This window comes from Lissotriton vulgaris, chromosome 9 (genome assembly GCF_964263255.1).
Source record: "Lissotriton vulgaris chromosome 9, aLisVul1.2, whole genome shotgun sequence".
Lineage (NCBI taxonomy): Eukaryota > Metazoa > Chordata > Amphibia > Caudata > Salamandridae > Lissotriton > Lissotriton vulgaris.
The window spans coordinates 335,608,605-335,632,381 of NC_141697.1; the positions used below are offsets into that span (position 1 = coordinate 335,608,605).

At 43.6% G+C, this 23,777-nt stretch overlaps 1 protein-coding gene across 1 annotated transcript in view; it reads left to right on the forward strand.

The window, feature by feature from the left end:
- Nucleotides 1-11,185: 11,185 nt before the first annotated feature.
- NRDE2 (NRDE-2, necessary for RNA interference, domain containing) overlaps nt 11,186-23,777 on the forward strand; it is a 183,177-nt gene continuing 170,585 nt past the window's right edge. The window contains exon 1 of the mRNA XM_086937672.1: nt 11,186-11,286. Coding sequence (XP_086793798.1) covers nt 11,226-11,286 — 61 coding nt within the window. The 5' untranslated portion in view covers nt 11,186-11,225. The remainder of the gene's footprint in view (nt 11,287-23,777) is intronic.

Consider the following 23,777-nt stretch of genomic DNA (forward strand, 5'->3'; position numbering starts at 1 on the left):
AGCCAATCCTTGGATGGTTGGGTTTGTCCTTGATATTCACCTGAGTCATACTTGGCTCATCTCCAAGAGGTCCAACATGCCTTCATTAAGCATTGATTCATGCACCTTCATTTAAGCAACAACCCGCCGAGCTCCACACATTGTTGCACGAAGTGAAGAGCCACGACTTCTCCTTCGCCAATATGTGGAAACAAATGGGGAATAGCATCTTGAATTTCAGGCCTTTCTTTCTCAGTTCCCATTTAATAGTAGCCAATGTCCTACTCTGTTTCTGAAAGGCCTACGTGAAGTTCAGAAAGAGCAGGACATTCACATTTTAAGACTGCAAGGGGCCCTTTACTTTCACATTCTGTAAGGTCACATCACTGTCTCTGAAATTAAGGATACTAGCCATTATCGCTCTAAATCATGGGTACTCACAAACTTTCTCTTGGGAGCCAAATTTACAGTGTGGTTTGTGGCTGAGGGCTGTTCTGGAGGGGGCGGGGTCAGTGGGGGGGGGGGGGGGGGGGGGGAGGGTGCGGCTAGAGCAAAACTGTAACCATGAGGTTGAACACAGGCCCCTGCAGCGGACGCATTAGTCCACTAAGCCACCAGACCCAGCATATAAACACATCTCTTCATATCTCTCTCTCTCTCTCTATGTCTGTCTCTATCTGTTGTCTCTATCTCGCTGTCTCTATCGCTCTGTCTCGGTCTGTCTATGTCTGTCTGTCTGGATCTCTCTGTCTCTGTCTGTGTGTCTCGATCGGTCTCTGTCTGTATCTGTTTCTGTCTCTGTGCCTGTCTCTATCTCTATCTGTCTTTGTCTCTATCTGTCTCAGTCTATAGCTGTCTCTCTCTCTGTATCTCTCTCTCTCTGTATGTCCCTGTCTCTCTCTGTCTCTGTATCTATCTCTATCTCTGTCTGTCTCTGTCTCTCTCTGTCTCTATCTGTTGTTGTCTCTAGCTGTCTCTGTCTCTATTTGTCTCTGTCTGTCCCTGTCTCTCTCTCTCTATCTGTCTCTCTCTGTCTCATCTCTATCTCTGTCTCTGTCTATGTCTCCGTCTCTATCTCTGTATCTATCTCTGTCTCTATATCTATCTCTGTCTCTATCTGTCCATGTGTCTGTATCTATCTCTATCTCGGCATCTATCTCTGTCTCTCTCTGCCTCTATCTTTCTGTGTCTCTATTGTCTCTGTCTGTCTGTCTCTATCTGTCTCTAGTTGTCTCTCTGTTTCTGTGCCTGTCTCTATCTCTGTCTCTATCTCTATCTGTCTTTGTCTCTATCTGTCTCTGTCTCTAGCTGTCTCTCTCTCTATCTGTATTTGTCTCTATCTGTCGCTGTCTCTCTTTGTCTCTGAATCTATCTCTGTCTCTCTTTGTCTCTGTATCTATCTCTGTCTCTATCTCTATCTGTCTCTGTTTCTATCGGTCTCTGTCTCTCTCTCTATCTCTGTCTCTATCTGTATTTGTCTCTGTCTCTATCTCTATTTGTCTCTACCTGTCTATGTCTCCTTCTCTCTGTCTCTAGCTCTATCTCTGTCTTTGTCTCTAGCTGTCTCCTCTGTCTCTATCTCTATTTATTTCTCTCTGTCCCTGTCTCTCTCTCTGTGTCTCTGTCTCTATCTCTATCTCTATCTGTCTCTAACTGTCTCTGTCTTGATTTGTCTCTGTCTCTATCAGTCCTTGTCTCTGTCTCGATCTGTCTCTATCTTTGTCTCTGTCGCTAACTCTGTATTTATCATTGTCTCTATCTGTCCCTGTCTCTGTATCGATCTCTATCTCTGTCTATATCTGTCTCTGTCTCTATCTATTTATAAAGTTTTATATAGCGCAGACTAGATCCCGAAGGATATCAGAGCGCTTTACAGTTATAGGGAAAGGTAACAATCAGATCATGAATCAATAAAAGTCAATACTATAGTAAAGTCTGAACATGAATTATATGGGGCTTCTACTAAGCATTGAATCAAGTGGTAAACAACTAATAGAACATTTACAGACCTGGGTGAGTGCGGGATGGGCAAGAAAATGTAACATAATGATTTAAGGGGAGCAAACACAATAATCATGTACAGTAATAATGAACACTACCAAATAATAATCAAATACAGGGATGAATCATACTGTACAATGTCCGATGCCTTTCGGGAGGAAAATAAAGTACAAGAAGGTATATATATAGTCACTCTTATTAAGGTAAGAACTTCTTCATGAGGAATTTTTTTCCTTTCAATTTGAAAGCGGTCTTGGAAGAGATCCTCCGAATTTCGGGTGGAAGAGAGTTCCAGATTTTAGGAGCAGATCCAGAGAAAGCTCGGTGGCAAGGTCTCTTTTTACGGAAGATCTGTGGTTTCAGGAGGGGGGATTTGGCACTCCTTGATGATCTACCGCCTCCAGATAGGCTCTGTTTCTATCGGGCTCTGTCTCTCTCTCTCTCTGTCTCTGTCTTTGTCTCTATCTGTATTTGTCTCTAGCTGTCTCTATCTCTGTTTGTCTCTGTCTCTCTTTCTCTGTATCTATCTCTGTCTTTGTCTCTAGCTGTCTCTGTCTCTAGCTGTCTCTATCTCTATTTGTCTCTGTCTGTCCCTCTCTCTCTCTCTCTCTCTCTGTCTGTCTCTTTATCTATCTCTATCTGTCTCTGTCTCGATTTGTCTCTGTCTCTATTTGTCTCTGTCTCTAGCTGTCTCTAACTTTGTCTCCATCTCTATCTCTGTATCTATCTCTGTCTCTAGCTGTCTCTCTGTCTATGTCTGTATTTATCTCTATCTGTATCTATCTCCATCTGTCTCTGTCTGTCTCTTTTTCTATCTCTCTCTCTCTGTCTCTATCTCTCAGTCTCTGTCTTTGTCTCTATCTGTATTTGTCTCTAGCTGTCTCTATCTCTATTTGTCTCTGTCTCTCTCTATCTCTGTCTTGTCTCTGTCTCCATCTCTAGCTGTCTCTATCTCTATTTGTCTCTGTCTGACCCTGTCTCTCTCTGTGTATCTATCTCTATCACTATCTGTCTCTGTCTCTATCTCTGTATCTGTATCTATCTGTCCCTGTCTCTGCATCTCTCTCTGTCTGTCTCTAGCTCTCTCTCTCGGTCTCTGACTCTATCTGTCTTTGTCTCTATCTTTCTGTATCTATACTGTCTCTGTCTCTATCTGTCTATGTCTCTATCTGTTGTCTCTATCTCTGTTTCTATCTGTCTCTGTCCAAACAGGAAGCTTCCCAAAAGGCCCTTTAAAGGTCAGCTGTGAAAGCGCTTACAGCTGACTTTTAAAGGGACTTTTGGGAATCTTTCCAATGGTGTTGTGACGTCACAGAGGCCGGCAGTAAACACAGAAGATGGCCTCAGGAGCATACACAGTGTATATCTATTTAATACGTATTCACTACGTATGCTCCTGCGGTCATCGTCTGTGTTTACTGCCAGCCTCACTGGAAACTACAAACGGCAAGGTTAGTGGGCCACCAATGATGGCCTGCCGGGCCGCTGGCGGCCCCCGGGCCGTACTATGAGTACCACGGCTCTAAATGGACCCCTGGTCTCTGCGGGGACACCAAAGTCCAGTAAGCCTGCTCCTCTAAGAGCTTCGAAAGACTTTTTGGACAAAGCTTTTTGCTCCAGAGCAGATCTACATTCCTTTGCTGATGCCAACATTTTCCTTAGGGAGAGGTCAGGGTGCCCTGCATTTGCATGCATGTGTTGCAGCAGGTTAAGATTTGCACTGTGCAAAACCTTGGTGCAAACCCAAGTACAAGCTTCACTTAAGTGGATGGACCTTTAGACTCGGGCTGAGGTTTAACATCAACAAATCAACAATATAGCAATGGTAGTGAAGCACATTAGTAGCCACAAGGACGGCATATTGGAGCTTATTTGCAAAACATGAAGGGTTTTTTGTAGACAAGCAAAGATACAAACTCAAATCATTGCAGGTTATAAAAAAATAATTGGTCACTTACAATGAACCTCTATGTTATATAATTAATATCAATTCAAAATTGGCAAATATAAAGCAAAATGCTAAGAGTTGTCATAAAGCAAAACCGGACAAATTCAGTTTTCCATGAAGGGAAGATTCCCTATTATGATACTCTAAAGGAAATTGGGATCATTTGTGAGATAAGTCAAGCAGAATGTGCAGCAAGTACAGCTTTGAAAAGGCAAAATCAAATAAATATTCAGTCAGTATGTGAGAAAAGATGCGCTCCACGAGTCTATTTCATTGAGAAGGAGCAGAGAGGGCTCTAGACTCAGGAGAGTGTAAAGGGGCACCTAAATCCAGCTAGCTCAGCAATGCACAATGAAACCATGCAATTCCCTGTAGTGAAGAATGACTCCCTATGGTTCCCATTAGGAGAACCAATCAGAATCTAACATTTCATGATAAAACATTTTTTATCTTGTTCCTAGAAATCACTCAATGGAAGTTTCCTGCTACATGGCCTTCAATAGATATCTGGTTGTAGGATGATTCATCTTCTCGGTCTGTCCTCAGTGCAGGTACGGAGATTAATTATCCAACAGTCAACATTATTGAAGGGGACAAAAATTACGCTTTTAACTTAATAAGCGCAGTGATAAGATATGATTGTGGGCAGTCATAAAAATGATTCGCCCTTGCGCATTAGTTGCTACTGATCGATACATGTGATATCTATAATACAGACTGAGTGTCAATGAGTCAGTGATGGCTGAGTGCCTTTTAATGACTCTTCCCCTTTTTGCTATATTATGCCGGGCTCACAGTTTTCCAACAATAGGATAAAAAGTTAAAAATTTGATTTCCATATCTCTCTGTTTCTATACTCGCTTACACCTATACCTTTAAACATCATACATGTATATCTAATAGCAAAAAGATTCAATTTGAGGTTTCAGTACAGTCTCAGAAAACGAATTGGGTTTTTCAGTTGAAAATTGTTCATTTGGTTTTCAGAAAGTTCATAAGACAGAATTTGATCTATAAATGCACATGCATTTCCTCGTCACTGTTCAATCCCCACGGAATTCTAGTTTTGAAACGGATTATTAACTTAGATTCAAGACGTCTCAGTTTTTGGATACGATTACCACCTCTTTCATGCTCCTTCATCATGGCTATACCCAAGTATTTAATGTCTTTCCAGGTTTTTTCAGGATGGGTTTTCAGATGTTTCGAAATGGCGTAGCTGTAGTCATTGTTTTGGATTGATCTTATATGCTCCAATATCCTCTTCTTCGGAGGACAGGCAGTTGAACCAATGTATCTCTTTCCACAGTAGCATTGTATTAGGTAGACTACGAATTGGGATTCACACGTGATTTTATCATGTATCTCAAAGTTTCTGCCTTTGTGATCTATGATTGATTTTGTATTTTGTCCGACCTTACAGGCTTTGCATGATAGGCATCTTGTGAAACCCAATTGCCGCTTGTGTAGCCATGTTTCAGGTTTTTCTTTCTTGAAGTGGCTATTCACCAGGGTATCTTGGATCGATAGAGCCTTCTAACATGATATTAATGGTCTGTCTCCTATCAGAGTCCCAATTTGCGGATCCTTTTTTAAGACAGTTCAGTATTTGGTTAGAATTTGTCGTATCTTGAAACTCTCTTTTGAGTAAGTTAAGATCAGCCGAGGCTTTTCTTCATCTGTTTTAGTTTCTAATTTGTTCTTTACTATTAGCGTTTCAGCTCTTGTTTTGGATCTCGCTCTCTGTTCACCACGTATAATGTCAGTACGCTTGTATCCCCGTTTGATGAAGCAAGACTTGGTTTCCGCAAATTTGCTTTCCATTTCTGTTTGTACTGAGCAATTGCGTTTCATCCGCAAGAATTCACCATAGGGTGTACTTTGTTTTAATGATGCTGGGTGAAAGCTGGTGCCATGTAACACGCTGTTTGTTGATGTTTTCTTTCTAAAAACAGTAGTTTCCAATTTGTCATTCTTTTTTTTTGTGAAAACCTTTATTGTTTATTTCAATAACATTACGGGCATGGGCCTACAACCACAGGGGCCGGCCGCTAATCAAAATAGGAGCAAATATATTGCGGTATGCCACAGCTCTTCAGCCGACATCCCTGGGGTCCGGCAGCGATTCAGGATAAAGTTCGTATTGAACACAGGGTTAAGTCACAGAATGAGATAGAGGTTTTATTTTTAACTTAACTAAATAAACGTATCGGGTGCCACACAATCGAAAATACTAATACGGTGGCTAGGCAGAGAAACAGTATATGCAGATCAGAAAAAGCTATAATTGGGACGCTGGCGTTAAAGCATACTATTCAGGATATAAAACCATACAATGCACAGTCTACATCAAGCGCCAGTCCTCAGAGCCCGCCCACCCAAGGATCAGGATAATGAAAGAAGCAAGAGCACCCGATACGGATACACAATACCAATCAGAAAGTTTCCCCAATTATACTAATAAAAGGAAAGAAAAGGAAAGGAAGAAAAAGGCCATAGAAACAAAATAAAGGCAAAACAAAACCAACCCACCCTCCAGCCCCCCACCCTGCACCCCTGCAGTTAGCTACAGCCTAACCCCCCTATCAGCGTGCCTGTCGCCCCGAATAACTAAAACCCTAAAAGAAGGAAGAAGTGGAGGAGGAGGAAGCGTGTGCGCACCCGGTCTCCTTCTCCCTAGCCGGATACCAACCAACCCTGCGATAGCACAGATAATACCAGGAGATATGACTGTGAAAATACAGGGGAATCACTAAACCCCGCCCGACCTCACTCTAATACCCAGGTCCAAGTCCCATGTCCGCCAAGGCCCCAAAGTCAAACCATCAAAGCAGTCTCATCCTTGGCCCTTCCGATCTTGTACGCAAACACCATCCGGCAGCAGCCCCGCAGTCATTGTAGATCCAGGATACGAGAGAAGTACCGAAGAGGATAATCCACAGAGAGCCCGAAAAACAAAGTCATTACCAGCCTTGATCATCAATAGGCCCTCTATCATCGCCACCCTGTCCAAGTGATGTTCCCTCCGCGTAAGCGGCAAAGCAGACGGGGGAGGCGGAGATGTTATGGCAATCCAGTCGGCTCCGACGGGAAACTCCAGGATAAAAAGGCCAAGCGGAACCACCCCAGGCGACAACAATGGCGGGTGCGACCAACTCTCCTGGGAACCAAGTTCGCTACTCTTTGTCGGTACACAACTCAAGGGCTGCACCAGATCATTTTGCCCTGGGCGGTAATCATTGGTCATCCCAGACCTCATGGGAAGTGTCGATATTGGTAGACTTAGTGGAAGATCAGAGCCTGGTCCCAAACAGTCCACGTCAGGCCCATCGGCAAGCATATTATCGAGTCGAGATTCAATGTGCGCTTGTAGCTCCATGATGGCGGCCAGCACGGTCCGCAATGTCGGCTCTTTATTCGTCAGATCCGCCTCCGCTCTTACTATCACAAACATAGTGGCAGTCCCCGAGGAGCCCGGTCCTCCCGGGGGGCAATGACAGAGCGGAGCGGGTCGCAACTGAGGGCGTCCTGTAGACAAAGTGGCGCTGGACAGCGGACAAGGGCCCCACCCCGGCGGACCCCGGCAATGTCTAACTGGGTCCCCGGGCCAGGAGTCCCAGAACCTCCACAGACGCACAGGTCAATTGTCCGACGACATCAAGAAAACTACGGCGATCACCATCAAAATCAGACATGGAGACTTCCACTGTTGAGACCGTACCCTGTCGTAGTCACACAGCAGATGTTGTTCAACTACGTCCCGGCTGGGCTCAAACTCGAGGCCCCGGCTTACAAGCTGCGTTAGGCCAGGATCCAGAAGACGACAAAACTCCGTCAATTCTGGCGACAAAGGTCTGGGGATTGGACCAAACGATTCAGCAAGGCTTCATCTCCCTGGAGGTCGGGCATGATTTCAGGATAAGTTGCAGGATCATCCGGCTGGAATCGGAGGTCGGCGGAGCCGGGCACCTAAGCGGCCATCTTAGCTGGTGACATAGCTCCTCCTCCCCCAATTTGTCATTCTTGACATATATTTTAGTGTCAAGAAAGTCTATTTCTTCCTTTTAGATGTTGAAAGTAAATTTCAAACCCACTTCATTCTGATTCAATATTTTTATGTAGTTGATGAGTTTCTGTTTGGAACCTTTCCAAAGGAGAAGGAGGTCATCTATAAATCGGAGCCATAACACCACATCCGTGGTGTATGGTTAGTTTTCTTCTCTCGGAGCTATGCTCCTCTCCCACCAGCCCATGGTGAGATTGGCATAGCTTGGAGAGAAGGAAACCCCCCATGGCACATCCACATGTTTGAGCATACATGTTTTATTGGAAAGGAACACATTGTTTGTTAAACAGAAAGTTATCATGCCCATCAACATGTTGGTATGTTGCCGCTCCGATAATGGCCTTTGTTTTAGAAAATATTTAACTGCTTTTAGGCCTACGCAGTGTTGTATCGACGTGTAAAGTGACACGACATATATTGTGGCCAACCAATATTGTGGTTGGCATTCCATGATATTTCTAAGGAAATCTCCAGTGTCCTTTATGAAGGAGCTTAAAGTTGGGACAATCGGTGCCAGGAAGTGGTCGACATATGATGCTATATTTTCACACAATGAACCACAACTAGAAATGATCGGTCGGGCTGGTGGTTTATGTAGAGTTTTGTGAATTTTTGGCAGGAAATATATTGTTGGAATTATCAGATGTAGTACAGTGAGATAGGTTTTTTCCTCATTGCTGATTCATCCCTTTTCGTGCCAAATCTTTATGGATTTATGTAAATTGTCCATCATTTCCAGAGTAGGGTTGGATTGTAACAATTTGTAGTTAGTTGTGTTGTTTAGTTGACGATTTGCCTCTTCCATATAGGCTGTTTTGTTTGAGATGACAATATTGCCCCCCTTGTCTGCAGGTTTTATTTCGATTGCAGAATTGATTTTGAGGGCATTGAGAGCTGCGCGTTCCTTAGTTGTCAGATTCTCCTTTTTGGTTGTTGTATTACTCATGAATTCTAGTTCTGCCACCACCAGATCATGGAATGTGTCAATGCGGTTGCCGGGGTATAGAGTAGGGCAGAATTTAGACTTGTTTTTCAAATTGGTTCTTGAATGTGAGCCAGTCGGAATCCCCATCTCTGATAGAAGTTGAGTGTCTGTAATTTCTGTTTCGTCTATCTCGTGCGTTAGTTCATAGGCAGTTCTAAGACTAGTTGTATCCGCAATTGTATAGTCTTCTTGCCCTACAGCTTGGTCAAATTCATCAGCTGTCATATTTGACACTTGCCTTGGTCTCTTCTTAGCAAAGAATTTCTTTAACTTTAATTTGCGGATGTATTTATACATATCTATCCTTGTTTCTACTTCATTTTGATGTTTTTCCGGACAGAAAGTTAAACCTTTGCTAAGAAGTGTGATTTCTGCTGGTGATAGTTGGTAATCAGATAGATTGACTATTAGATTGGGGTCCGTTTTTTTACTCTCCATTATGACTGCTTCTTCATTACTATTCTATTGCGAAGCTGGTACCTTTGATTTCCTGCTTCTTCTTGTTTTCCTCATTGGTTTTGATTGCCGGTTTGTCCTCTTGCCCCTCCTCTCATTCTGGAATTTCCCCGTCCTCTTCCTCTTGTCTTTGGATTTTGCTGATCTTTGTACAGCATTTGCATTTCGTCTAAAAAAGACAGCTTTTTGATCCCCATAGGTCTTTGTTCGCCATCACTTGGGTCTGATTCAGTTTCACTCTGTGAGGTGTGTGCCTTGTCTTGCAGATTTTGAGGATTGGCTTGTTGTTGTTGTTTTAAGACGTCGAATCGTTTAGCAAAGGTGAAGATTGTACCATTTTCAAAACCAGATTCATCACGTCTAAACTTTCGCTGTTTTCTTTCCTGTATTTCATGGTCATGTTTATCCAGATTTTTGTCCATTATTTGACGCAGGTTGTTAGTTATTTCCTCACTTTCCCCCGTGGCTTTGACCTGTTACTCCAAGTCATTAATTCTTATAAGGAGATCATCTACATTTTTCTTTGCATATTTTATTATAATTAAGATCATCCTATACGAACAGTTCATGTTATTTTGCCCCCATTCCTCCAGCATTTCCGGGCTGGTGTCCGGGTGATTGGTCAAAGTAAAAATACGTAAGCCTCTTGGAACCAGACCCAATTTGGTATATTTTTCCAAAGTTATGATTTCCCAGCTGCGTGAAATCTCTTTACGAAGAAGTTTTTCCAGTTGCTGGAATAGTTGTTTGACAGTTGGATTTATAGATCTTGTTGCAGTTACTTTGGTAGTAGTCGATATTGAGCCTGGCACTGTTTTCATGAACATACTTTCTGCCTTTTCAAGACGTTGCGCAGCTCTTTTTTCCATCATAGCGCTTGTAATGATCCCGTTGTATATTTAATTGTTATTGTTGTTACTTTGGCTTTATATGATAAAGGAGAGATATGAATTCACTTCTCTGACAAAACTGTTAAATGTGAGGAAATATTGAAGTTCCGTTTTTGAAAGGGTTATTTGATGTCTTTCCAGGAAATGGAAGTTACTTCAAGTTAGTGTCCCAGAGTCAGATTAACTCAGTTTGGCCCACATGTGAAGTCAAGCTTATGGGCCCGCTGACACTCACTACAGCATTACAAGACGGATTAAAGCAGATTGTCTGGTTTAGTCAATTGCGTGTTTCACTTACCGGGAGACTCCCGACGCTGTTAGTGTCCTCCGATACTTCCAGTGAACGCCAGACGCTTACTGCTCAAAATTCCACAAAGAAGGAATCCGTTTCATGCCTGCCACTCGTCTCTCTGCACGTTCACTTCGTGTGGCGAATATTTCAGACGCAGTTCAATTCCGCCACACTTTCGGTGATCCCGAGGAGTTTCCTTCTTTCGGCAGTATTATTTGCTTGTTGCATGAAGCATTAATGCTGGGATCTACCCCGTTACTATGTATATCCGAGCAAATGTCCCAGGTGGGGGGAGCGGCTGATTAGGCATCAACGTGCTATGATGCTTTTCAGAAAACAAGAAGCTTTGACTGTACCGGATTTGTTAATTTGAATTAAATGCATGTAGTCTACTATTTTTGTCAGTTGACTAGCAGCGTAATTAGGTCACGATCTTCGAAATTCTGCTGCACGCTTGTTATTTCCCTCCTTCTTTTCAATTGTCTTCTCGGAAACTGATAGGAGACCGCTAGAACTACGTATCCCATGACGCTCCGCGGCTGACATGTTGACGTACATTCTGTGCGTCGTAGAGTGCTGTTTACTGTAGCTGAAAGTGAGGGCTAGCGATGTCTCTGTTCCCGGCTTTTTCTGACAGTACAAATGACGTTCAAACCAACACAAGGAAAGGTGAGTGAGAGAGGAACTCCCTCTTTCTCGTGGGAGCTTGGGGACGGGCATAGCTGCCAAGGTTTCAGATTGCTATGTGTGACATTTTCGGAATTTCAGTGTAACCATGAGTGATATTTCAACAAATATGAGTGACACTTTCTCGTGGTCAAAATCACGCAATGAAGAAGACGGAAACATATAAAATGAAATCCATTTGAGCAACGAGAAACTCTAAGATCTTGAAACTGGTGCAAAGCAACTGATCTATGCAAAATACGTTGTTACCCTCTGCGCTACTTTTTGGTGAGTCAAAACTGCTACCAGACAAGTAACTCTCCAGCAGGAGCTTTGACACCCATAAGTCATGTCTAAGCACAGCACCCTCCCTCAGCTCAGGAGGTGCGGCTGAACCACAAGTAACTAAAGGATCTCTGTGTCAAAAGCATTAACCTGCTGAGCTATCTACATAAAATACATGTCGGTGATGTCAAAGTACACCTTCTTTGTAGCAGCATGTTAACCCTCTGCACAGACAGGAGCATTTCTCTCTGCACCTGCAGATGTTATAGAAAGATCAGAGCTGGCCAGATGTAATCTGAAACCAGTTCTGCTCAGTGAAGGTACACTGTGTCTTTCCATAAAGATAATGCAATGGGACTCCCTGCTTTACACGTCCTGCAATTTCCATCCAAGATTTATGTCTTCTTCACTCACCCAGATAGATTCAAACCCATACAAAATAAAACCGTGCGCGAGGCAATTTGGATTGTGTGTTTTAGCTTTCAGTAATGAATTAAATTAGACTCTGCACACTTAGAGTTTAACTGTTAATGTCTGAAATCACGCCGCACCGAAAGCAATTACACCCATAATGCAAGAAGCCAGCAACACAGCCATCAGCCACAATTCGAACCCTTTCCACGCTGAATCATTTTCAATAGTGAATTCCAAAATCAGAGAGTAATTTTGCCTGCAACCCGAAGAAAACAAGGTTTTGCTTGAAAGGCTGCCACTGATTGGTGTGGAGTGAATTAGGTACAGTTTAAAACCCAGCTCTCAGCAGGTATGATCATGGGACATAAATGAAGTATAAAGCAATTACATTACCTTCGACAGTAATGTCAATGGCAGTCTCTCAGAGTGAGGCACAAAACCATCGACCAGCACATGAGATTCTGCAGGCCCCAAACTCAACTGGCTGCAGCATCCGTGGTCCGGTCCGGATTCTTGCAGAATCAGGCTGCAGGCACCACTTAACCCTCGTGTCCAGCACTGCAGCGACCGGGGGTCCTCCAACTCTGTTCCGGAACATGCAAACGGTTCCTTGATAAGAGGGCAGCACAACAGAGGTGCGAGTAGCAGCAGGCTCCACGGACTTAAGTCAAACTTAACTTTTAAACAATTTGATAACTGCCCCCTGTACACAGGTCCCTTTTATTAGGCCTGTCTCGGCGCTGGGCGCGAATGTGTGCACAATTGTTGCAGTCTCCTTGACATGCGTCACGTCATGTGATTCAGAGAGCCGAGCGCAGATAAGCCAGCCCCCATGCCTGCAGCAGTCAGCCTCTGTTAATCACATGACTCTGCCAGAGCAACCAACCGTGCGTTGCTTTCTTTCCAGATGGTGCTAATTAAAGCGTTCTGGCTTGATCGCTTCAGGGGGCACTTGAAATGCGTGACTTCTCATTTCAGTGCGGTGATGCAGGCCACCACACTGAAATGCGTTAATCTAACGCATGATGCGGGATACTTGGCAGAGCTGGACGGGTAGTCTGAGGTCGTATAAGAGTTCTTCTGTTTCCCATGCACATGTTTCAGAACCTAAACCAGGCAAGCCTGATGCTATCTGGGACGTGCAGTCCTGTGTACCCCAATATAAAATCTGAACGCCTATACAGTACACACACACAGGACGACTTATTCATGCTAGAATGGGAAAGAAGAGAGCCCATGATGATGTGCAAGGCAGACCATACCACTGGAGAAAGGTATTAAAAATCCCAGCGACCTGGGAGAGAAAAGGGATCCCATGGATACGGGGTTAAAGGGTGGCACGGGGGGGAGTTGTTTGGGGGCAGGGTCATCTTTCGGGACCCACTACAAATTGCCTTTGGTCTTGATGCCACTGGCTTTGATGAACATGTGCAATCACAGAGTTTTTGAGCGAAATAGGAATATTAGAACAAGCTATTTTAAAGTGCAGAAGCGGTTTTATTAAACACAGCCTAATGTACGGAAGCTATGGGAGTCTAGGCATCTGTTGCCAAAGGCCAAACTCAACCTAGAGGTCAAAGTTTGAATCTCTGCAGGATCTGCTTTTCACCCTTCGAAGCTTTATAATGTGAGTGCTACTTAGTTGATATAATAGGAACCCCAGTCATTTTCTGTTCTATTAGGCCGTGCCAACATTACTGGAAGTTCTTCATAAGCAGACAGGACTCCTCTTTTTAGGTCGAGCCTAGGCAACGCTTGCGCTGTTGCTTAGCATCCTGTAGTAATTGCATTGTGGAGTTCCAACTCCACCCATTGCTTGCTTTTGTTTTTCCTTTGTCTATGTCAGTGTCCTTCAAAAATCCTTGCTTGCCAGTGGTCTGTCCTGCCTCTTTGTCCCTCCTTTTTCTCTTCCGTTCCTCCCATGCAGCAGGGACTAAGTATGTCTCATCACGATACAGTTCTTTATATGTTCTGTGGGAGACTACTTTTTTTCTTGGTTTCCTGCTCTGTTTCTGTTTGCCTGTATGTAGTTTTGGCACCATTGCTGATTACATTTATATATAGTTTTCCTTCCCCCCCACCTCCTCTTAATTCCACAGTTGTATTGTGGGTACGTTTTGTTCCATGCTCCCCTTTGTTTGTTATATTTTTTAAGCTTTTAGCTATTATCGATGTTAACCTTCATTTGGGCTTTTTTAGTAGGATGTTTGTTGGTTTCGGGCTTTGTTTTAAGGAGGATTGTGCTTATTGTATTTTTTTATATCAAACAGAAGGTTTTAGAACTCTTTTCCTGCAATGTGAAAGTGTTTACATTTATTATTTTTTTAATTTTAAAGATGAGAGCTTATTCCTCCCGTAAAAACAATGCACTTTGTGTGCAAGCAGCATGCATTAAAGCAGGGTTCTCCAAACCGGTCCTGAAGGGCCGGATCATGCCAGATTTTGTGCATATCCCCATTTAGATACATGTAGTTATTTTAAAAATCTGGCATGGATGCGGCCCTCCAGGAACGGTTTGGAGAACCCTGCATTAAAGGCACACGAACTGGGCACCTGTGGATGAGAGTGTGCCCTGCCCCTTTGCTTCTGTGCACGGCAGGCTTAGTGATCTGGTGATTTCCTTTTGTCTCTGCGCCCCTTGCAGATCTGGGTTTGTGTCACAGATTCTCCTAAGTATCCTGTGCCTCCATATTCACTCTGCCACACTTGTTCGGCCTGGTGACACCTCCTAGCCTCCCTGCCACACACCGACACCATTATCACAACGCTTTGTCTGCTCCACATTCTCGTCATCCCCATCTCAGCTTCTCGCTCTTTAAACTCTTTGCCTGACCTCTCTCTCTCTCTCCTGATTCTGTGCCTTGTTCCCTCTCCTTCATCTTCTCTTTCTCCACACTCCTCCCCTGCTCTGACGACTCCACGCTTTCCGCACTCCCTGTCCCCCCTGCACTGCGCTGTTCTGCTCCTCTCTTCTCCCCAGCCTACCTTTTGTTTCTTACGCTGATTTCCACGATCTTCGAATCTATGCAGCTAAAGAGCTCATCCCGTCAGCAGTCTCATATCTCCATACAAAGGTACCGGATCCCTCTCCACGGCTGACACGCAGCCACTGTCCCATTATCTGCTGCAATGGGGTGGGGCAGGGGAGAGGTGGGCAGAAAAGACACAGGAGCAACGAGTGTTTACAGTTGTTGCAGCCTGTCGTTTCTTACTTGGATACTCTATCTTCACCAGGGCTTCTTGTAGTACCGGGTAAGAGTTCTGCTCATTGAATGCCTCTGTACCCTAGCCCTTAGGACATTACTAGCGGTCTCCTCGGTAGCACTCGCTACGTGCTCAATAAACATGCTATGGTTTCCCTACATTCTATTCAGGTGTGTTTTTGTGTTTTTTTTTGCGAGATCCAGTGGTTTCACAGGGAGCACCCACCAATGGTAAAATCGGGACACCCCCGCCCGGGATACCTAATGCAGGGTCTACAGTATTTCGCCAGGGCTCCTGTAGTACACCCGGTGATCCCCTGAAAGCTGTACTCCAGAAGTCAAGGCCTGCTCTCGGGAAGCCTGGCACCAAAACCAAATGCAGTGTAAATCCAAGTAATGGATGTTTGTGTTACAAGAATAATTAAAATACTTTCCTTCAAACATTTGCAATGCAAGAGGTCTTGCATTTGCAAAAGTTTAAGCTATTAGCGTTGTAAATGACACTGCTTTTTATTTATGTGTTGGTTTTTAAAACATAAATAAACGCTGTTATCATTTACATTTCCAATAGATTAAACTTTCGCAAATGCGAGACCTATTGCATTGCAAATGCTTGTTTTTTTTGTTTTGCAGTTTTAAATAGTGGGAACGCCGCCCAAAGGTATTGTAGACCTGTGCATGAGTACAGGTAGATTACACAATATCATATTCATTTTTTCTTGAGACACAGGAAGATTAAGTGATTTGTCCAAAATAACAGGATGTTGATTGAGCCCATACCATGACTTGAACCTGGTTCCCCAGTTCCAAAGTCAGCATCTCTGGCCATAATCCACATCCTCTCCCTTAGATAAAATACAACAAAATGTGTTTTGAGAAGCAGGTAACTTAATGCCACATCCTCTCCCTTAGATAAAATGCAACAAAATGTATTTTGGAAAGCAGGTAACTCTCCTAACTGGATTTATGTTCAGAAGAATACATCTAACTTGCCTGACTGCTCTGCCTCCAGGCTCTAATGTTGTTCTCCCCTCCTACTGCCCCCTATTCACGTGATGACCGCCCCTACCTGCCCCTCAGTAGCTCCCCGTCCTAAAACAGCTGTGTATTTTCTGCTTGGGTTTGATGTTGTCATATTCTCTTGTGTTATATTTTCTACAGTGTGTTTAGTTTTTAAAATTTCTTCAACATTCCTCGTCTAGTTGATATTTCAACTACTTCACCTAGACCTTGGTCTGAACTTGGCACCAAGTGGTACAAGTTGGCATGGGAATCTACTGCTTGCATTGGTGTCCTAACTCGGAACATCCCACTCGCCTTTTCACCTATTCTCCTACAAAATGCTAAGATTAGTTGTGCAACACAGTATATTAGCAGTAAGCCCACAATAGTTGGCAACAAAGCCCCTAACAACCTCGACATCCCTGATGACAGTGATAGAACACAAACACTGAACCCGCTATCTGGCGCACCTCCTTCATCTACCATTTTCTTTTGTAGATTATGCAGTGTCTATATAGCCTCCGATAAAGTCCCATTGTTTGCATCATTTGCTAGAATAAACATGCAACATGCAGTCTCAACTTGTATACTACTCATTGCATGGCCGTCATAAGGTCCAGTACATAGTGATACTGCATCACCATCATTCACATGGCATGTAGCTCTTCCTTTATGGCATTGAAACCTTTGTTGGTAGTATTTATGACCTTCAAAAGCGTTATATGGAGCCAACAAGCTGTTGATTTAGCTTGTACAAATGGCTTAATGCTTCCAAAGAATAGTTGGGCATCACTGAACGGGCAATAATCCTGGGGTAAGTAACTCCAAGTGCTTGTGTCATAGTACTCTGCAGTTCTTTTCCTGCGGCTATGGTGGAAGAAGGTCGGTGGACGACTTATGGGGTGTTCGTGAAAGGTTGACAAGTTGATGCCAGGAATGACCAAAACCGGAGCGTGCTAGTTCACGAATCGCAGGGATGTGGAATTCCTATAGCCCGACGCCTAGGACATATTGTTTGGGGTCAAGGGCAACAAGTTTTAATGTGTATTTTGTTCTTGGGACTAGTAGGCCCAACCCCCCGCAGCACAAACTCTTTAACTGCCACTTTGCAGTACCACATTAAGGATCAGGGAAGGGTACTGCCTGTAGTTAAGTTAATATTTGTGTGCATGTGTTAATGCTGTTCAAACCCAGTAGGTCTGACATTGGTGGTCAGCTTTTTAGTTTTGGCAATGCGTGACTTGTTTTGGCATGGCTTTTGTAAAACCTTATTGATGTGAGAGCTGCCGGACCCTCACCATTATACCAAACATTGGCAAACGCAAAAATAGTTTTTGGTCTCAAAAAAGAACTCACTGCCACATTAGTTACTGGCACTGAACAAAACTACTTTGTGTACCGATATTCTCCTTGTGAAAGAGCAGAATGCTGTCACTCACAGTGAAGCCAGCTGATTCTGAGAGAGAGAGAATTTTAATAAACACAAAAGGTCCTGGTTAACGCCAGACCAAATTAGGGGCCCAATTATTAAATAAAGTCTCAAAAGTGCACTTTTGGTATATGGCTTCCGTGAATTCACAAGAATTTACATTAGTAGGGCAAGAAATTGTACTTCTACAAAAAATTTGTGAACTGCATTTTAGCATGAGCATATCTGCATATGTATATTTGCTCATGTGAAAACCTGGATGTTTGAAAGTTCATTTTCTCTCCAATTACTTTTTTCCCCAACTCTGAAAGAAGGTTTACGTCTGCCACTATCAGGAGTAAATTTCCACCATTTCTCAGTATGGGAAAGATTGGAGAAGATTTGTTGAAAACCCTTAAAACATGCAAGTTAGTAGGTTTGCACAGACTCAAAAGGGCATTCCAACCCTGGAACTATTGCTTAACACCATATTCAGTCCCAGTATGTAGAACTGCCGAAACGTGGCAACATAAAATGATTACTAGTATTCAAACACAACTATGGTATATGCCCTGGCATAATCAGAGAGGCTATATAAGAGCTCTTATATAATGAGATTGCTGCCATAATTTGAGGCAGCACTACATAGCACCAAAGGGACAAGTGGATTTTATTACAGGACAAGTAGATGTACGAAGCAACCTGCCCCATGGATAAGTAGATATTTTAATAAATTCCACACCCCTGTCACGATGGAACAGATTCCACCCCAATTTAGTGGTAACTGAGCATACAGCAGTTCTCTACACTGTCAATCTATGAGGCTATAGGTGCCCCCCTGTATGTTGGCGTGGTAAACTGTGACCTTACATCCAGTATTCTGTCCTACATTAACAGTGTTATTCCCTCTGAAACACAAAGAGACAGAAGTTAGTCTCATGACTGTCTGAGGACTTACTGTGCTATCTACCCACGTATAGTGTGAAATGTTTTCACCCCAGATATGCGTACACTTTCCTAGTGCATCCTGACTAAGATCAGTGCCATCCAATAAAGACATAGCCCTACAGGAAAATTCAAGGTTGGGGTGCCATTGACAATGGGCAAAGACTGAACTGGTTACTCAAAACCCTGGCCTACCGACCCAATCTGGGGGTTTATAAAATAGTTGTTACACTTGGTGTGCAGGTGTGTAACTCCTAAAAGCCCAGTGCAGTTTTGCCAGACACTTGTCCAGATCTCAGGATACCATATGCTAAACCAGAAGCAGACCTCACGTACCCCACCCCGCTGGCAACAATTCGGCCGGCAGGATTACCATGCGACCCTCACAACATTCATACGGTCTCCACGGTCAGCTGGGCCTAGAAAAGACTCATTAGGGCAACAGGAGGTTACTTACTCTACTTGCCTGCTCTTCCCTTAGCGGGTAATACTTGGCAACCCATCACGCAGGAGGCTCTTGGAAAGCAAACTCTGTCAAGGTACTCCTTGGAAATTATTGAGATTTGTTTCCTGATGGGCAAATTTTTTCCCGGACTAAAGACATCAGCTTCCAAGAGGCCTCACTGATGGACCAATTTGTGATGAGGCGAATGCAGGGATCACTTAGGTCCCAGATCCCCATCTACCCCCTTGAACCGTCCAAATTTACACCCTTGATGCTATTCATCAAGGATACGGGTGGTGATCACCTGATGTCTAAGCTGTATAAAGCATGCATAGTTCTGCTCCCTGCTAGAGACGTTTGAGTATGTGCTGCATGGGAACGGGATCTGGGTCATTCATGGTCTGACTTCCAATGGCATCACTGCTGCATACAGCAGGGATGTGGAATTCCTTTAGCCCGACGCCCAGGACATATTGTTTGGTGTCAAGGGCAACACGTTCTCATGTGTGTTTTGTCCTTGGAACAAGTAGCTCCAACCCCCTACAGCACAAATCCCTATGGATGCCAGTTTACAGTACCACAATATGGTTCAGGAAAGTGCACTGTCTGCAGTTATGGTAATATGTGTGTCTGGGGCTTAATGCTGTTCTAACTTGTATTTATGGTTTTCATTAAAAGCCTTTATTATTAGGGTGAGCGCTCTTAGAAAATGTTGTAAGCTCTAGCTGCACTACTGACAGTGGATCCAGTATAAAAATGTGTACACACGTTTTCAAAGTTTAGCAATATGAGGCTATGTTATGTTAAAATTTCTTGCAAAGCGCACGTACACCCATTGGTTTCTTGGCGCTGATTCTAGGATATGCAGAGGCCCTGTTGGTTTATCATATGATTGAGTTTCAGTCATAAGCTTGGGTAAATAACCATGTTTTGAGGAGCCTTCTGAGTCTCAGAAGGTCCGTGCAGGCTCTGATGTCAGATGGCAGGGAGTTCCAGAATCTAGGTGCCAGCACTGCAAACCTGCAGCCTCTTTGCCACTTCAGTTTGTAAGAGGATGTAACCAAAAGGTTCATGTGGCGTGACTCAAGTTGCGAGTAGGTATATGCCTTTGAATAAGGCTAGAGATGAATTTTGGGCTTGCACCGTGCCAGGTCTTAAAGATAAGGCAACCAACTTTGAATGCTGATCGTGTGGGATGGGGAGCCAATACAGCTTCCTCATGAGAGGGGAGACATGTTGCCATCTAGGCTGCTGGAAGATCATTCTAGCTGCCTGGTTCTACACCAATTGCAGTCTTTTAGTAAGGTATAATGGTATGCCAAAGTATAAAGAGTTACAATGTAAGTGGCCTGACCCCAAATGATGACGGTTAGGACTACAGCACGCAACAACAATAATGTTTTATATCATTCAGCAATATTTAATTCATATTCATCATGACATTTTCACAGTTTTTCATGAAATAATTAAAAATTTTCACAAATACATCATTATATATATGTTGCATTTCAAGAACTTATATTCTTCTGTTACAAAAGTAACCACAAACTTTGAGTACCCAATGCATTTCGGGACTGAAAGGTCCCTTCATTTTGTTCAGCAGGCAGTAATTCAGCACAGCACACATACCATACAAATAGAGAAGTAGTTCAACCGAGTGCCACCACCACCTACATTCAAAGTATAAAGAGTTGGCATAGTCAATATGTGATATAACCATGGCAAGGACAACCTGTATCAGTGCTTCCCTAGTTAGGAGTCTACTGATCTTCCTTATCTTTGTTAACCGAAGAAAGCAGGTCGAGGTCACGGACCCTATCTGGGTTTTCATAGTAAGGTCGCTGTTAATTATCACTCCAAGAGTCTTGGCTGAAGGGGATGGAGTGGGAGGAGAGCACAACTCAGCTGGCCAAAAATGGGACCTCCATGTGCCCCCTGTCAAGATAAGTTCGGTCTTGTCAGGATTGAGTTTTAAGTGGTTGCTGTTCATCCAATGACGGATGTACAGCATAGTAGTTTGAAATTCGGACACAGTCAGGTGTGTTATTAATAGTAAACATTAATTGTATATCATCAGCGTAATTGAATGTGCACACCTTCCTTTCTTTCAAGGACTGGATCGATGGGAGGGGATATAGGCTGAACAAGTGAGGTGATAATGAGGAACCCTGAGGTACTCCACATGTTATACTCATTTTAGATGCTGTGAACTGAGATATGCAAAAACCACAGTTGATGGACAGAATGCAGAACAATGTCATACATTCACCCCAGTACAGAGATCTGGGCCTAAAACCATCGTTTTTTGCACACCACACCACCCCAGTTCAGACATGGCCTGTGCTCTCCAGGCCACTGGAATCAAGCTATCCTGGCTGATAGCCAGAAACCGGTCCTAGGATGTTTGATTCCAGTCCAGGGAAGACATGGCTTGGCAGTTCGGGCTGGACTGTTCCCATGAGTCACAGGGTCAGATTTGCATATGGCCATGTCTGAACTGGGGTGGTGTGGAGTGCAAAAAAACGATGGATTTGGGCCCAGATCTCTGTACTGGGGTGAATGTATGACATTGTTCTGCATTCTGTCCATCAACTGTGGTTTTTGCACGTGAACTGAGATAGGCAGACTGACTGGGAGCGGTCCTCCAAGAATGACTGTACCCAGCTAAGAGCTGATCCCTGGAGTCCAGCATCTTGCACACGGTCAATCAAAATACCATGGTCGACCGTGTCAGATGCTGCTGAAAGATCAAGCAGCACCAGGGCCTGGGGAGATCCTTTATCGGCTTCTTTCCTTAGTGTGTCTAGCGTGGTCAGTATCACTGTCTCTGTTGAATGAGCTGGACGAAACCCAGCTTGGTGAGGGTCAAGATATTCCGACTGTTCAATAAAGGCGCAAAGGCACTTGGCCACATGAGATTCTAATACCTTGGCCAAGTAGGGGAGCAGAGAGAGAGGACTGTAGTTAGGCAGAGTCTCAGGGTCAGCCCCTGGTTTTTCTAGGAGGGGAACAATAATTTCTTCTTTAAAGGCTCTCGGGACGCAGCCCAGGGATAGTGACTCATTTAGGAGAGAATATTTATTTTAAAATGTGTTATGGACAGCTGTCAGTGGGTGACCCAGATTTTACTTTGGACAAGAGGTCCAAAAATACTGGACCGTCTATTGCCTGTAACTGATCAAGGGAATAGGAATTTTTCGGCGTAGATGGAAGTACCTTGGGGGTGTAGCAGGTTGGGAAACTGGCTTTAATCAAGGTAATTTTATTGATGAAGAATGTGTTCAGGGAATCAGAGTGCTTGAGATGGTATCGGTTTTACTGTGACTCTATCGGGGTTGGACAGTTCGCTGACAATTGAGACTATTTCTTTTGACTTATTAGAGGAACTCAGGATTTTTGAAGAAAAATTGGTAGCCTTGGTTGTAGAGATTGATTTGTTTGTATTCCTTTAGTTGGGCTAACTAAATCTCTCTTTTAACAGGGGAATAGCTACGTCTCCATCTCCTTTCAGATTGGCGGAGGACACATTTTTGTGTTTTTAGATCAGCAGAGAACCATCTCTGAGCCTCATGGCGCCTTACAGATCTTTTTGTCCTGATAGGGGCATTTTCGTTACTGGCTGCTATTAGCCATGCTGTAAGAGTTTCCTCCCTGATAGTAATAAATGACCGGGTGACAGGGACTGTGTTTGCCAATGTGTCCAAAAAACGATTTCTATTGATACTATTCCGGTTCCTGGCCCTGGACCCTTTGGCAGCTAGGGGTTTGGTAGTTATATTGTTAATAACAAACTTTTAAATAGTGGTCAGACCATGTACAAGGCGAAACTGTCATTGCAGACACTGTGAGATTGGCTGTCCAGATATAATCTAAGGTGTGTCCCTTAATGTGTGTGGCAGAGGTTACCTGCTGAGAAAAGTTTAACCCATTAAGTAGGTCAGTCAGTTCTACAGAATGAGGTCCACTCATTGTGTCGTTGGCCCAGTAATTAAAAACGCCAATCAACAGTTTTTTGTTAATGGTTAGTTATTAAATGGGCCATCTGTTCACCCAAAGAGTGAGGGAACAGGGGCATGTTCTTTGGGGGCCTGTATAGTAGTACACATATTAGAGGATCTAAGACCGACTCCAGTTTAATCACTACATTTTCTGCCGAATTTAAATCTAACGGGGTTAGTGAAGACAATTTTAGTTCCTGGCATATAGTGGCAGCTACTCCCTCACCACTCTGGGAGGTATGCATGATGCTCCCAGAATGCTCTCTGATTTGATGCAAATATTTGCAGAAGCTTGAAAGCTTACAATATGAAATGTTCACAGAAAATGCAAATAGAAAAAAACATCTTGGTAAACTACTGTAAAATTTTAGGTACCATTTCTATTCAGCATCAGTTAGTAAAATGTGTTGACGTAGGCTAGCATTTTCCGAAAATATTCATAATGGAAAATCAGTGTAACCAGTTTCAATAAGATTACGGGAAACATAACAATAAACAAGCACTGGCAAAGCCAGTTGGTCTGACATTGGTGGTCAGCTTTTTGGTTTTGTCAGGGTTATTTTGGCTAACCCTGGGTGGTAAAATGCGCCATGCTCGTGGAGTTTGCGGATTTTTGACAACTCCACATTCCGTGTAGAACGCGGAGTTAACGAAAACTCTGCGATCCCCGACGTAGCAGAGTTTTTCCCTTGTTCGTGCTTGAAAAATACGTTTCTGCGTGCGCGAATGGACTTACTGGAATCCCTGTGCTCGCTGACGAGTTTTCTGATCCGTTAGCACGCGCCACAAAATTT